The 14756-nt window shown below is 37.5% G+C and overlaps 2 protein-coding genes across 5 annotated transcripts in view; both read left to right on the top strand.

Moving 5' to 3' along the window:
* Positions 1–6688, top strand: part of evi5b (ecotropic viral integration site 5b) — a 49150-nt gene extending 42462 nt beyond the window's left edge. For all 4 annotated transcript variants that reach the window (XM_016543035.1, XM_016543033.1, XM_016543034.1 and 1 more), the window contains 2 exons: positions 626–721; positions 5327–6688. In XM_016543035.1, the coding sequence (XP_016398521.1) occupies positions 626–721; positions 5327–5599 (369 nt within the window). In that variant the 3' untranslated portion in view covers positions 5600–6688. The remainder of the gene's footprint in view (positions 1–625; positions 722–5326) is intronic.
* Positions 6689–10462: 3774 nt separating this feature from the next.
* gfi1ab (growth factor independent 1A transcription repressor b) lies at positions 10463–12932 on the top strand. Its single transcript, XM_016543038.1, has 6 exons — positions 10463–10708; positions 11116–11316; positions 11726–12123; positions 12211–12348; positions 12468–12633; positions 12718–12932. The coding sequence occupies exons 1-6, from the start codon at positions 10597–10599 to the stop codon at positions 12894–12896; spliced, it is 1194 nt and encodes a 397-aa protein (XP_016398524.1). The 5' UTR covers positions 10463–10596; the 3' UTR covers positions 12897–12932.
* Positions 12933–14756: the final 1824 nt, after the last annotated feature.

Raw genomic sequence — 14756 nt, 5'->3', positions numbered from 1 at the left:
CACTTTGATAGATCCCTGTTCTTTAAATAAAACAGGGCACACACTGACAGCTGATAGTAATCTCACTGATTGAAAACAACTCTGAACAGATGGACTCTAAAGGTGCGTTCACGCCATATCGGAATTCCCGTAATTACGAGATTCCAACTTGTAAAAGCGTTCATGTCCTCGTAGAGCTCAAAATTACAACTAGTGAACTGTTTTGCTGCTCACAGATATGTAATATTGGATCATTTTCCTGAATAAATAAATGACAACGTATATATTTTCATCTCATTTGTTTGATTGGGTTCTCTACAAAAGTGTACATTTTGAAAAGGTACCACCCCAGTGACAGCTTTTGTACCTTTATTTCTGAGAGTGTAGAGGCTGGGTAACAAATTTCTGTCTGGATACTTTAGATCAGTCGTGGACCCTGTGTCTAACCTGGTTGCCCGTTGACGGGCCCGACGGCAACATTGCTCAAAAAGTTGCCCGTGTATCATCAGACTATGTCATGCAGATTTGAAACAATGTGAGGTTAGTTAAACGACTATGCATAAACAAATTTTGTAAATGATCGCTAGTTGTTCTAGGTGGTTTGCGTGTTGATTATAAAAATAATATATATTTTTCTTTCATTTAGAAAGAGGAAGGAAAAGTCCAAGGTCAGCTCAACAACACAGACTCCAGCCAGTACATCCGAGACCTCAAGGATCAGATAACAGATCTCAAACATGAGGTAATGTCCATGTGTTTCTAGACATTTGAGTATTGTTTTAAAGCATTTTTAGACTATGCACACTTTAAAATAGACAGAATAATAATAAGGGCATCAGCTTGGCCACAGATGTCTTCATCTGTGAATGCATGAATAAAGTATAAATAAACGGTAACACTTTACAATAAGGTTCATTAGTTAATGTTCATTAATGCATTAACATTAACTAACAATGAGCAATTCATTTGTTACAGTATTTATTCAAATTTGGATTGCAATAATGCATTAGTAACTTTTTTCATTGTTAGTTAACTAATGTAGTTAACTAATGTTAACAAATGGAACCTTATTGTAAAGTGTTATCCAATAAAGTTTGAATAAACATTGCAAAAAAAAATTTCAGGATTAATTTTCTTTATGAAAATATTGACTTGATGTATCTTTGAAGCAGTAGTTACACGTGTAGTTTTGTACACACCCGGAATGGTTTGTTATGAGTCTTAGTGTCAAAATCTACTTGGTAGCTGTGATGTTTTACCCACCCATGAGATGCTTCTTTTCCTGCCTGATGTATGTTTTTGATCTTTACTATTTGTTGTGTGGTTAGCTTATTTTTCACAAGCTTTATGAGCGTTTTGAACAGATTTGTTAGTTTTTCACAGGCTTTTTTTTTAAGTGTTAACTACGCCCTGTGCGTGGCCTCTTCCTGCACTTCAGTTTGCCCGCACACACCCCGTCACACTCTTAGCGCTACACCTATCCGCTCACAGGTGCTGTTATAACCACCCCAAAATCTGTTCTGTCGACCCTGGGTTTTAATAAAGTGTCTGGACCTCTGGTAGAAGGTTGCCCTCATCAAATGTTCGGGTCCATTAATCAAGACAGCAGACGGTTCTTAAGTAGACCAGCAGTGGACAGATACAACAAGAAATGCATACAGAAGTTTCAGTGAGAAATTTTCCCAGTTTACGTAGCATTACCTTGGCTCTACACAGTCATTGGAGATGGCACACTAAAATAATTTTTGAATAATAAGTAGTGAAATCTAGAATTTTGTAATAAAAATTAAGGTTTAGTACTCATTTATTCTCTAATTCATTCGTTCAAAAAAGTTTATAAATAGACAAAGGAAAAGAAAAAAAAAAACCCCCGCTTGCGTTTTAGAGCCTTCCTGTTTGACCCGGAACTGTTTTTGATGCTCAGGGTTAAGACTCTTTTAAAGGAACACTCCACTATTTTTGAAAATAGGCTCATTTTCCAACTCCCCTAGAGTTAAACAGTTGAGTTTTACCGTTTTCGAATCCATTCATCCGATCTCCGGGTCTGGCAGTAGCACTTTTAGCTGTAGCTTAGCATAGATCGCTCCCTGTGCAAGCAGGTGGTCACGTTGGTTATGTTGACGGAAGTTATCCTATTTTCAGTCGCTGCACAACTTTTCATTTTTCGTTGGTCTTAGTACACGATGTAACTACAGAAGAGTCAAGTTTTAAATAGGAAAAATATAGAAACTCTTCAAAAATAGTGGAGTGTTCCTTTAACTGTGACATGAGGCATTGCAGAGTTTTGGATCAGAAGGATTTTCATCATTGATGTGTAGAGGGGAGTGGCCACACAAAATTTCTCAAGATTTGTCTCCTCTCTGCAAGTTTTAGTGTTGTGGTTATTAATAAGTACCACCGAATTTTATATAAGTACTGTTCCAAATAACAGTCATGGATGGGTAATGTTTACAATTGAGGGCTGAGGACACAGTTCTGCATTGGAGTGATGTTCAGGTTAACAAATCCAGAGGTTTTAGATGTCGTCAGGGCTGATTAATTTGCGGGAAATCACTTTTAGTTGCATGCTTCTCTTGTTGTCAACTTTTGATTGTCTGTAGGTGGTGCAGTTTTTGTGGCCAATGTGTTTTTTTGGTTGCTGCCCACTTCTGGAAGTGAGATTTCTGTTCATTTTTGCTATTTCTGTGGCAGTGACACACTTCAAGCTGTGCCACTTGGTAAAAAGCTACAGAGGAAATACTGCGAGTAGATGACTTGCACTCTTGAAAGTCTGATGTATAATAAATTGATCAAAATAGACCGTTATCATTTTTTCAAAGATAACTTCCTGAAAAATCCATGAAAAATATCCATCTATCTATTTCCCAAACTGCTCGTCTTATGATTCTCAATATGGGGGTCGTGAAAGGGGTCGCGTGCCTATTTAAAAGGTATAGTTTTATTTTCTAATTACAAAAAAAAATGTTAAATACAGGTTGATATGGATGGTGTAATGTTTATTTAGAATTTGACATGACTAGCAGTTGTAAGCATTGTGTTTGGAAATGTGTTGACACAATATGTGCAGTGGGCATGACCTCAAAATTGACGTTTTTTTCCTTTGATGTATTTATGGAACAACCAGTTTTAAAAATCCCTAGTGTGCTGTTTAATACACCATCTATAGCCAAATGTCGCCTGCTTTAGTTTTTTAGCTAGACAGAAAACGGAAAGCGTTTAATTGATTTATACAGGGTGCAGGTCAGGATGTAGTCTGATTTTCTCCTCCTGCCTAATACTGACAACAAAAGGCTGGTGGTTTGTGGTCAAACAACTTTCTACTAAATCGTTCATTCTCGGGCCATCTCAGTCCCTATCAACAGAGTGCAGCAAGACAGCTTTACCTCTTAAAGCCTACCAGGTTCCTCTTTGTGCATAATCAAACAGCAGCATGAATCCTGTCTGTAGCCACAAACCCTTACGAACAAGACTGATTTGGTTGTTTGTGGATTTGTTTAGTTTGAGCGAAGAGCGATTTAATAATGGTACGTGTGTGTGTGTGTGTGTTTTGCTTTATTAGACTTAATCATATATTAAAGGGTTCATATGATGCGATTTCAAGTTTTCCTTTCTCTTTGGAGTGTTACAAGCTGGTTGTGCATAGATAAGATCCCTGTGAAGCTCGCGATTATGGTAAGGGGCGTTACATTTCCGACGAGTGCTTGCTGTGTTCGGCCAATCACAATGCACTGGGTTAGCTGGCCAATCAGAGCAGACTGTGCTTGTCGGAAGGCGGGACTTTGTAGAAAACGAAGCGTTTGAGAGAGGCGGGCCATAGAGGACCTACAATAATGTACAGTATTTGAAAAATAATGTGTTTTTTGAACATTAAAGCATGTCAACATATTCTGTTACACCAAATACACAAAATAATGATCTTTAAAAAAGCATCATATGACCCCTTTAAAATGACTTTGAAAATCTGATGTATAATTGATCTAAATCAACAATTTAGTTTCAAGGCCAACTTCATCAATTATCATCGCTCACCTTTACAAAATATATATCATTCCTCTGTAAATGTTTACTAGAGATTTGTGGACTGAAGTTGTAAAGTTGTGCTTAAAAGATCAGCCACACTAAAGTCGGCTTAGTCATAACCTTAAAACAAAAGAACGGATGTCTCGTATCTGGTTGCTATTTAAATCACGTAGTTGCTAAACAGCGAGAGGTTTCCAATCAGCCGCATTTGCACCAAGCAAAACCATACTTGAGCTAATCTCTCAACATCACAGAGTCATGACTTGTCATACTTGCGGCCTCACTTGCCATTTTGACACCGTCTTCCGGCCTGTTCACTTTTTTCTTTCTGTAGCCTCTACAACCCACACATCAGCCCTCTTCAGTGTGCATTGCATACGAATACCACATGAACACGGTGTTCTCATTTGAAAAACTCTTGCTTGTTTTAGAATTAGAGTAATATCAGATGGAATGACTACATTGTGGAAGGGACATAAAACAGAATGTTACTGATTGTGGTGAAACTGAAATACCCATGAATATGTCTTTCCCCACATGTCTGTCTTTCTGTGGCAGAATGTTTCAGGTAAGAGCATACAGAACTCCATCAACTGTGTGTTATACCACAGAGCACGTTTCTCAGTTCAAAACCACATTTCACACAAGGACTGTTTACTGGCTTAAAGTTGGCCATTTCATTTACTACCTTTTTTGAGCATGAACTTAATTTCAATTTGATGGACTTGGAGCATTGTATTATACTATATGATTTCATATCCCTCAAGTGCAGATGACCTGCTGACTTATTACTAGCTTTTTAAATAGTTCACACAAAATTGAAATGTTCATGATTTACTCACCCTCATGTCGTTCCAAAACTTTATGCATTTGTTTCTTCGGTAGAATACAAAATATGTAAATTTGAAGATTTGAAAAAAGGTGTTTTTCTTCTTTTGGTCCATACAGTGATAGTTGTTAGTCAAAATGTCTTCTTTTAAGTTCATACACATTTAAAACAACATGAAGGTGAGAAAATAATGACAATTTTCATTTTTGGCTGAACTGTCTCTTTTGTTCGACTATGTAGTTCAAGTCGTTTGTGTAGAAAACTCATTTAATGCATACATTTGAAGCATTTTGACCCTTTTATCCCTTTAAATGTGTTTGTTTAAATGGATGGTGCTGTTCAGAGATTGTGCGTTGGTGTGTTTTGCAACTGTTACCTTTCCTATCATTATCTTTTGTGAAGAAATAGTTTCCTAGTGTTTCATTTGCATATTGTCAAATGAAATGGCTGAGGTGTTAAAGTTTCAGTTGTGCTGACGCTCACTTTCTCTGCTCGTAGATCCGATGCTTAAGAGGGCAGCGGGGCTTACGCGGCCAACCCAGTTTTGATGGGATTCATATAGTCAATCACTATGGAGGGGACAAAGAATCCTACCAGTCCTCTGATGAAGATGGAGTGAAGCTGTCACCCCAGCTGACCAGTCATCAGGTTAGAGGCCGGATCACACTACATCCAAACCTGGAGGACTCGGAAAGTGAGGGTGATGAGGAAGGAGATGCCCTACGACTTAGTGTGCCCTCAAATGGCAGCCATAAGACAACTACAGTGTGATCATCTGGATTGGTGACACAAACTGCCATCGAAGGTCTGGGAAGGAGAGTGTCACTTTAAGCTCGTCCTTTAAATCTGCCTAGAGCATTGAGCATGGGACTCGAACTGGAGAACTTGAAAAGCCCTCGTTCATCTTTACAAATGGACTTATGGAGTCATATTTTTCTTGAGGTCATGGTTTACATCTGCATTTGTTTTGTTTTTGCCAAAATGCGTCAGATGTTTGTCCTGGCACTAGTTTTTAATTTTAGCCTAAAAAAAAAAAGAGGACGAATAGGCCTCTTTAGGCTCTGAGACCCTTGTAATCATAATCAACATTTTGTGGCAAGAGATTCCCAAACCTTAAAAGGCGGGTGTTTCTAATACCCCACGTTTTTTCACATTACGAGAAGCGATTTTGTATAGCGTAGTGTTTTATGCATTAAGAATTTGCATTGTCATAGCTTTTATTTTTTTAAATCATCCTTTTTTAACAAACCACGAGAAACCAGTGAAAGCATAACTTTTGAGGGAAACGTATTACGGAACACTATTATCTTTAAATGCACATTAAACTGTTCCATATTAATACAGTGGTGTCATATCGTAAGTTAGCAAGCCTTGTTTTCCTGGCATGAATTATACGATTGGGTCTTGAACACATTAAGTGTGGGTCAAGGAACCAGTATCTATGTAAATATGTACATGTTTTGATTGTTTTTCCATCTCCATTATTACTTGAAAATATGTATTCAATGGACGTCTTGTCTATATTGTAATGTATTGTACAGTTAAGTTGAAAGGGATGTATTACTGAATTAGGGAGGTCTTTGGAGGCAACACCTTTTCCTGGCACACTGCTGTCCGGTAACTTTTATGTACTGTAGCTCTGATGTAGTCAGTTCTCCATTTCACAGAATGGAGTTTTTGTTTTGTGCCTGGAAACATTCTATGAAATTCTTGCTGATTTACAATATTTTCTACAGTATGTGGTATGCTGAGCATGTTATGAATAATGAATACCTGCAAACTGATGGAATCGAAGGCAGGGAGTGTGTCGGTTAGTGGAACAATGTTCTCATTATTTCTGGCATTACTTAAGCCAAGCACTCACATGCAATGAGAATACATGTACACAGACTGCCCCTCTTTTTCTTTTTTATATCCATATTTGTACCAACTAGCTTCTGAATCAGTTTGCTTTTTTGCACAGATGACATGCATATCACTTCACAACAATGGAAACTACTACTATTCCCTGTTTATGTCAATTGAGCTTCACTCTACATTGTTGTTCTCCTCCAATGAGTTTGTATGTCCCAGTGGTTCATTTGAAGACTTGCAAAGAAAAGAAGTTATTTCACATCAGTCTGCTATTTCTGATGTTACGCTTGGCTGGAGATGAATAGCACCTGAGAACAAGCCTTAAAACCCATCATGATGGATGTAAAGTTGGTACACCATTTGCCCACCTTTTAAAACGGCTAGTTCACCTCCAAAAAATAGGACTTTGCGAAACGAACTTGCAAAGCACAAAACACTAAAGTGATTTAAAGTTAAGTAAAAACATTATTTAATATAAACTAAAACCTTACAAAAAAATTAAGTTCCTGTGGAATGTTCCTGTGGGCATTAGAGGCTTTACAGACTGTAGACAATGCAAGATAAGTGTCTTGAAGATGACAGATATGTTGATTCAGATCACAATAAAATATCATTTGATAGTGGCCTACGAATGTCATGCTTTGTTCGCATTTTTCCGTGAAGCATCAGAATTTACAAAAGAAAATAATAAAATAAAGTCATTGTTTATTGAGTTGTTTGATGAATCGAAAATGTAGTCGTTTTATATATATATATATATATATATTCAGATAACATTAACGCAACACAATTTTGCACATTTGTTTCTCTAGAAATCGAGAAAGAAACTTGCACCAATGTTTGGACGTGTATTTTTTCCTGTATTGTGCGAGATTTAGCTATTTGTTTACATTTTATGTAACAGAGTCTTACATGACAAATAAAACGCATTCAAGCTTTAAGCATTGCGCTTAAATAAACAGCTGCTGAAGGTACAGCCCTCCTTATACCGGATTACTATTTAGATGTGTCGCAGATAACGTTCAGGAAGCTTTTTGTCTATGCTCTTACGCTTAAAAACCCATGAGATGAGATGGGCTGCGCGCTCTTTGGCTTAAACTAAAACACCGCGACCATACTGAATTCATCTGAATAGTGTGATCAGGTAAGCGCTGCAATTCCTGTTGGCAAATGAGCCCTTGTCAAATTTAAATTGATTGATAGGTATAAATATAAAACATAATTCTTAAATCAGGGTTTCGCTGAGAGCAAAATCACAGTTCGCGCGTTTCCAGTTATGCATGAAGTTTCATACTGTACCTACGAATTTAACATTAATAAAACTCATTGACTCATATCAGCACTGTTTAATCAGTGCAAATGTAAACGATTTGATTTGTAGCGTTTGGTGTTTCGTTGATGGCACTAGTTTGTCAATTAGGACGTACATGAACGGATATTCGAGAAAAGCATCGCGTTATTTTGGTATAACGTTTTTGGTCTGAGAAATAATCTTTTATCTAGTCTGTCTTTATAACTATTATGCTCTGTATTTTAGAAGTGTAATATAATTCTAATCATTAGCTTATATTAACATTTTTATTCAGAAAAAAAAGCAACAAGACTACAGTCAAGATTTTTTTTTTTTTGTTACTGTCTACTTTCTAGTTCATTTTATTCTGAGAGTTGCTTTATGTATCGTTACACTGACGCGATTCTGGGAATGACAAAAGTATTTGCTGCTGATATTCCGTTATTTTTTCCAGTTATTACAGTGTTCTGTAAATAGCTTTAGGTTTCTGTCGCTTTCGTTATTTGGGATAAATAGGCTATAGCCTAACTGTATAAATACTATATCCAATATATGATTTTCGTGATGAAGCACAAAACAAAAGTGAGATAATGTTTGAGCATTAGTCAAGATACTGCCTATAGTGTCCTTACATTATCGGTATCCTATACCGGATGCCCTGCGGTGGCATGTCTAATCGACGGAGGGCACATTGCGCTTTGATTTCCTGGGCTTCGCAAACTCTTCTGCAGATCCTGGACTGTGTGATTGTAGGCTATCAGTGTAGCCTACTGATGGGCGAGACAGATTTCATAAATCCATGCAGACTGGTAAAAAAGTGATCGAAACTTGTCCAAATGACAAGTTGAAGCAGTAGCCTAACTTAGGATACATAACGGTGTGCCCACATCATTTTACAGCTTTTTTCTCAATATGACAGTAGCCTTGCGCTCTATGTAAGTGAAGTGAAGCGATTAATTTAGGAGACGGCTGTCACGAGTCAAAGGCAGGTGAGACGCAGACTGATGGACTGGCTGTATGGGCTCCCACTGATTGTCTGCCGCACGAGCTGAATGCGTGTCCCTGTTGTGTCCACGACAGATCACCAGCGTCCACTCTGAACAAGGCAGCTCTGTTCACTGAGCAGCCACGAAACTCGAGAACACCGTGACCCCGCTGGCGTGTGGACCGCTTTATTCCAAGGCCACAAAAAAAAAAAATGTTACCATATCACTTTGATAAAGCCCGCTTAATGAACCTACAGTCAATTAAAAAATCAAGAGCAGCATGTTAAGATGTTTAACTTCAAGGAGCATTTTAATTTCGGTATTAACTAGACTTAATATAAATGTAATTCCACAAAATGGTTGATTTTTCATTTTGAAAATGTAAATAATTATTTAAATTAAATATTTCATTAAAAATTAAACTTCAGAAAATGATTACATTGAGCCATCTCAAATGTTTAATGACATGCTATGCCTTCAAAACTGGCTTGACGGTAAGTTTTATTGTTAATTTGGCCATTTTTCGCCTTGCGCTCAAGGGCATGACAATTCATTGTGTTTATTAGAATGAAAATTTGATGTTGATATTTCTACAAATGTCAGTTTCATTTTTTTTATATAGTTTTATTTACAAAATCATAACAGGGTTGACTATCTAAGATCAACAACTATTCTGGACAAAGGGAGAAAAAAACAAAGTTGTTAAGAGAGGACAAACTTTCTTTGAAGAGTTGAAGGTGTCATTATGATGACGTTTAGACTGTCATATGACATTTTTTAATGGAATTGTACATGAGGGGGCGTGATGACGATAAAAAGTTGACACATAACCTGAAACTAAAATGTAAAAAATATAGAATTAGGCTAAAGAATAAATACAAAATTACAGTTCTACTTTCATTAGAACAGCAAGATTTCTTCATTTTTTTTAGCAAAGTGTGCATTTTCGAATGCAGCACACGAAAATAAATGTAAAAATAAAGTATAGCCTACATTTAGGCTATGTTCGATTTTTGTTGATGTGCATATATACTGCATATAATAAATAAGTTGTGTTAGCATTTACACATATTCATGTTTAAAATATATTAGGCCTAATTAAAGACACAAAAATATCCATCAATGACATTCATATTGTGTTAACAAAACACAAAACAAGCAAAAAGTATGCTGTTTTCGGAAGTAAACTACTTTTTTGTTAACAGCCAGTTTTTAATACCTGCACAAATCATGAGTCTATAGAGGGAGAAGCCACAGGCTGGGTTGTCGTCTCCGCGTTTCCTCTCCCCCTGCAGCTAGGGATTGAGTAACACATTGATAAAACAGTGTATCACTTATCCTGATAGCCACGGTTCCCCCCGGACCTGTCTGTCCTCTCATAGTGGGGCGGACCAATCACAGGCCTAAGGCTTGGTAGTTGTTCCTTTAAAGCACCTGTCTTCATAACACCTGGCAGACGAGAGAACTGCTTTACGCATGCTCCCACTCTGCCATATCCTCTATACAGACGCGCTGCTCAACCAATGGTCTTCAAATCTTTTCAGAGATAAAAAAGCCGCCGCATCCGTGGATCTGACAGATTGCCTGATCTTCACTAATGACTGAGGACATAGCAGGAAGGAACCAGAGGAGACACAATGCCTAGATCTTTTTTGGTGAAGAGCAAAAAAGCCCACAGCTACCACCAGCCACGATCTTTGGAGGATGACTACAGCAGACTTGATACTATTTTAGCTCATATATGTGCAGGTATGTCAAAATTATATCGATTTATTGATTGTGTAGTAGATAACAATGCAAAATGCATCGCAATTATCAAACATACGTCAAACAGAAAGTGTACACCTAGGCCTATTTATTCAAAATAAAACAACGTTGTCTAGCTCTTTTTTAACCATAACCCTAACCCTTTTATTATGACATTTTTCCTTTTTAAAACTATTATTTTTCAGATTCCGAATAGATGAAAGTCAGACTTGCTTGTCAAAGAAATAGCGGGCGTACGAGTTTTTACATTTGTGTGGGGGAAACTCTAGATTCTAGATTTTAGTTGGCACAATTCGTAGTACATTAGATGTTCGTGAACAGTTGTGAGATAAATATTTTATACAGCTGTGGTTTTGACAAAAAAAAAAAAAAATGAAATTTCATAACAGAAAGCAAAACTTCAGACGAGTCAGAGTGCTGTACGGATGCCCTGACAGGCGACACGGCTGGCGCTTGTTCACCGGACTCTCACCTGGTGGATCAAGCGGATCTTTCTTCCAAGTCTCCTCTCAGCTGTGGCGGAAGCGTGTGCGACCGCTCCTCAGATTACGAAGACTTCTGGCGACCTCCATCACCATCAGCATCACCTGGTATGGATATATTTATTAACGTATTTAAGATATCTTTACATATGAATATACTTCTCAACCTGTTTTTAAACGTTTTGTTTTCTACCAAAACATTTTACACGTCGGTGAAAATTTGCATGAGGTAGCGATCATAATAGCCTGGCTGCGTGGGCACGCTTCGTTCATTTTGGATCAAATATTAATTGTAAATCTTTTGTGTTTTGTTTGAAAGTTATTTAAGATATTTGCTAAATTAACCTCAACAGATTTTGTCACAAATTGTACCTACGTAACATTTAGCCTATTAAGTATAAATTGGTTAAAACAATTCGACCCTTGGCTACACAGCTATGTAAGTCACTGTAAAATCCCAAACAGATTGATTTAATACGCGGAAATCATTAAATGATCGATTTGGTCTCTTTAACAGAGTCAGAAAAGTCCTTTTCACCCTCCGCTGAGGAAACACGGCCCTTCGCCGTCCCCTTCAGGCCTTACGCGTGGAGCAGGTACTCGGGATGTGAAATCAGACAGCTGGTACAGCATACTCTCAACCATCACCACTCTCTGGATCTCGAGCGGCCTACTCCTCCAGCCTATTACAATGACCGCGTGGTCGAGTCCTCAATGTTCACTGAAAGAGGATCTGGCGCTAGCATTTACAACAGTTATAGTTCCACTGCCACCCTATTCGAGCGCGCCACTGCCTCTGGACTTTATGATGATAGCAACACACTGGGAAAAGGAACTGAGATGAAATCCAGCTCTGATGTGATGTGTAGTCGTCTCCTGCTGAATGGCGCATACAAATGTATCAAATGCAGCAAGGTAATGTAGCGCAAATAGCTCGATCGGATTTTTAATAAATCACGATTAGACATTAGGCTATTAAAGATTGCCCTCTCCGTTCCACAGGTGTTTTCTACTCCACATGGCTTGGAAGTTCACGTCCGGAGGTCGCATAGTGGAACAAGACCTTTTGCTTGCGACATCTGCGGGAAAACGTTTGGACACGCAGTCAGTCTGGAACAACACAGAGCTGTTCACTCACAGGTAGAGTACTCGAGTTTTGTTCTTATTTGGTATTATAATAAAAATCATAGCAAACACGTCTAAATTAAATCGATTGAATGCAAAAACGAATTTTTAAAAACACGCCTTTTATCCCACAGCAGAGAAGCTTTGATTGTAAAATCTGTGGGAAAAGTTTTAAAAGATCATCCACTTTGTCCACTCACCTCCTCATACACTCCGATACACGGCCCTATCCGTGCCAGTACTGCGGAAAGAGATTTCACCAGAAATCAGATATGAAGAAACACACATTCATCCACACAGGTAAGCTAAATACATGGAAAGAACTTTTATCTATAGAAATAGAATTTTGGATAGAAACGCTGACGTATGGATTTTCTCTCCCAGGGGAGAAGCCACACAAATGTCAGGTGTGTGGGAAAGCTTTCAGTCAGAGCTCCAATCTGATAACACACAGTCGAAAACACACCGGATTCAAGCCGTTTGGATGTGACCGCTGCGGCAAAGGATTCCAGCGCAAGGTCGATTTAAGAAGACACAAGGAAACACAACACGGACTGAAGTGAGGAAACACTTCAGGACTTTACCCAACACTATTGGACAACCCATCGGGACTTTAATAGTCTTTTTAATTTAACAAGCTACAAATGCTCGTTCATAAAACATTAAATCAGTGTTTTAGAGTAGACGACTAATAGCGTTTACATTAGTTGTAGAGCTGTTTATGCTGTGTGAGATTTGCCTACGAGTCAGCAGCAGGCCGGCAGGTCTGGCAGCTTTCATGGCGATGTTATACAGGGTATCACAGGGTATCTTGATCCAAATCAATAGCCCGCTGCAGAGACATGCCAGGCATCGCGTCTGAACCCAAAATATTATCACCAAAATAATCAGGGACGAAATATAACCGCCGCGAGAAAGGACACTGTATCACCCAAAATATCAGCTGAAGGAAAAATCACCGCATCTCAAAAGAATGTCACTTTGTTGTCAACGCTGCAAAGGGAATGCTGGCAAAACAAGCACTACAATAGACTGCGAGATTTCATCAATAAAAGGATTGTTTGTGTAGGCTACTATAGCCCAACTTAAATGATCTGGCAACTTGTCGAAGTCTTTCCATTCATCATTTTTTCTTTTCTGTTCGTTTTCTTTAGCGTAGGCTAAATAAACAAATATGTATAAGAACGCAACTGTCTATACCTTTTCAAATAAATTAAAACGATAAATTAAATTAAATTTGTTTTATATCATTTACACTATTTATTGGAATAAAGGATTTTACGGAGAGATATTTCGTGTGTATTTTATTTTTATTTTTGTGTATAATTTTCAAAGTTTGTATAACCTATTGTTTCATAGATTTATAAAATCTCTAGCTACGTATATTGCGCAACGAATAACTTAGGCTATCTTGAGCTAAGCATAGGCTTTTTCATTTCATGATTGTAAATGAAAGCATCTCATTATTTTAATAATTCAGTATTTCATTACATGTTTAAAATAAAATGATTTATTCGAAACAACTGTGGGAAATTCCAAATGTGTTCCGCAATCAGTGCGTTATTTTCAAGATAACAAATATGGGAAAGACCAATAAATAGGTTAATGGAAAGTCAATAATTATTTTATATTAGAAAGGAAGGGGAAGAGAAGAGAAAAATGTGGAAAAATAAAGATGATTGATCAACTATGTCTTATGTCTTTAAATACAATAACATTTCAGCCTACTAATTCACTGAAGGTTGACAGGAGATAGCTAAGTCACAAAACATATCCATTGAAAACCAAGAATAAGTTATGCTCGTATTGTTTTTTTTTTCTGAAGCTCGAAGTAATATTTTGAATATTTACATTCAAACATTTGGTTGTCAACTGATTGTCAGCTTTTCCAACGATTTATTGCACAGCCCGAGAAATGAATGTCACATTTATTGAACACTAGCCTACAATTTATACGGTTTATTTTATACTTTAATTCATAATTAACTGCAGAAATTATGAATTAGTAGCACAGATAAATTAGTCATAAAAAACAGGATAAATCTGGCCAAAACCTTACATTTTTTAATCGAAATTTAATTATAGGCTACCTGTTTTCAGATGTCGTCAAATCGAACGTCTATTTGTTTTTCTGCCTTATCTGACCATGAACATAATTATCCCCTTTTATTTACACTCTAAACACTCTTGGATTTCTCCTGTTGAGACTGAGTGTAAATAAAGGGAGTTTATTCAGCAGAAACAGCTCATTCCCGCGGAACAATAGGGCGGGTCAGTGCATTCTGCTTCCCTGCAGCCTAAAATGGCCCCGGGGATATAACGTCAACTTTTCTAGGTATCTGGCACAGTGAAGGTAAATAATGTACGGTCTAAAATCTGTTTGTAAAAACGCAACCGCCCATATACGCCGAAAAAAAAAAAAA

The sequence above is a fragment of the Sinocyclocheilus rhinocerous genome, unplaced genomic scaffold (genome assembly GCF_001515625.1).
Source record: "Sinocyclocheilus rhinocerous isolate Xijiao unplaced genomic scaffold, SAMN03320098_v1.1 scaffold98, whole genome shotgun sequence".
Lineage (NCBI taxonomy): Eukaryota > Metazoa > Chordata > Actinopteri > Cypriniformes > Cyprinidae > Sinocyclocheilus > Sinocyclocheilus rhinocerous.
The sequence above is the reverse complement of the archived record's forward strand: the minus strand, read 5'-3'. Positions and strand labels throughout refer to the sequence as shown.

Bases quoted from the DNA above. Each gene is read 5' to 3' on its own strand.
- gfi1ab (XM_016543038.1), top strand. From the start codon at position 10,597: ATGCCTAGATCTTTTTTGGTGAAGAGCAAAAAAGCCCACAGCTACCAC. The intron at 12,124-12,210 runs GTAATGTAGCGC...TCCGTTCCACAG, and splicing joins AATGTATCAAATGCAGCAAG to GTGTTTTCTACTCCACATGG. The intron at 12,634-12,717 runs GTAAGCTAAATA...TTTCTCTCCCAG, and splicing joins ACACACATTCATCCACACAG to GGGAGAAGCCACACAAATGT.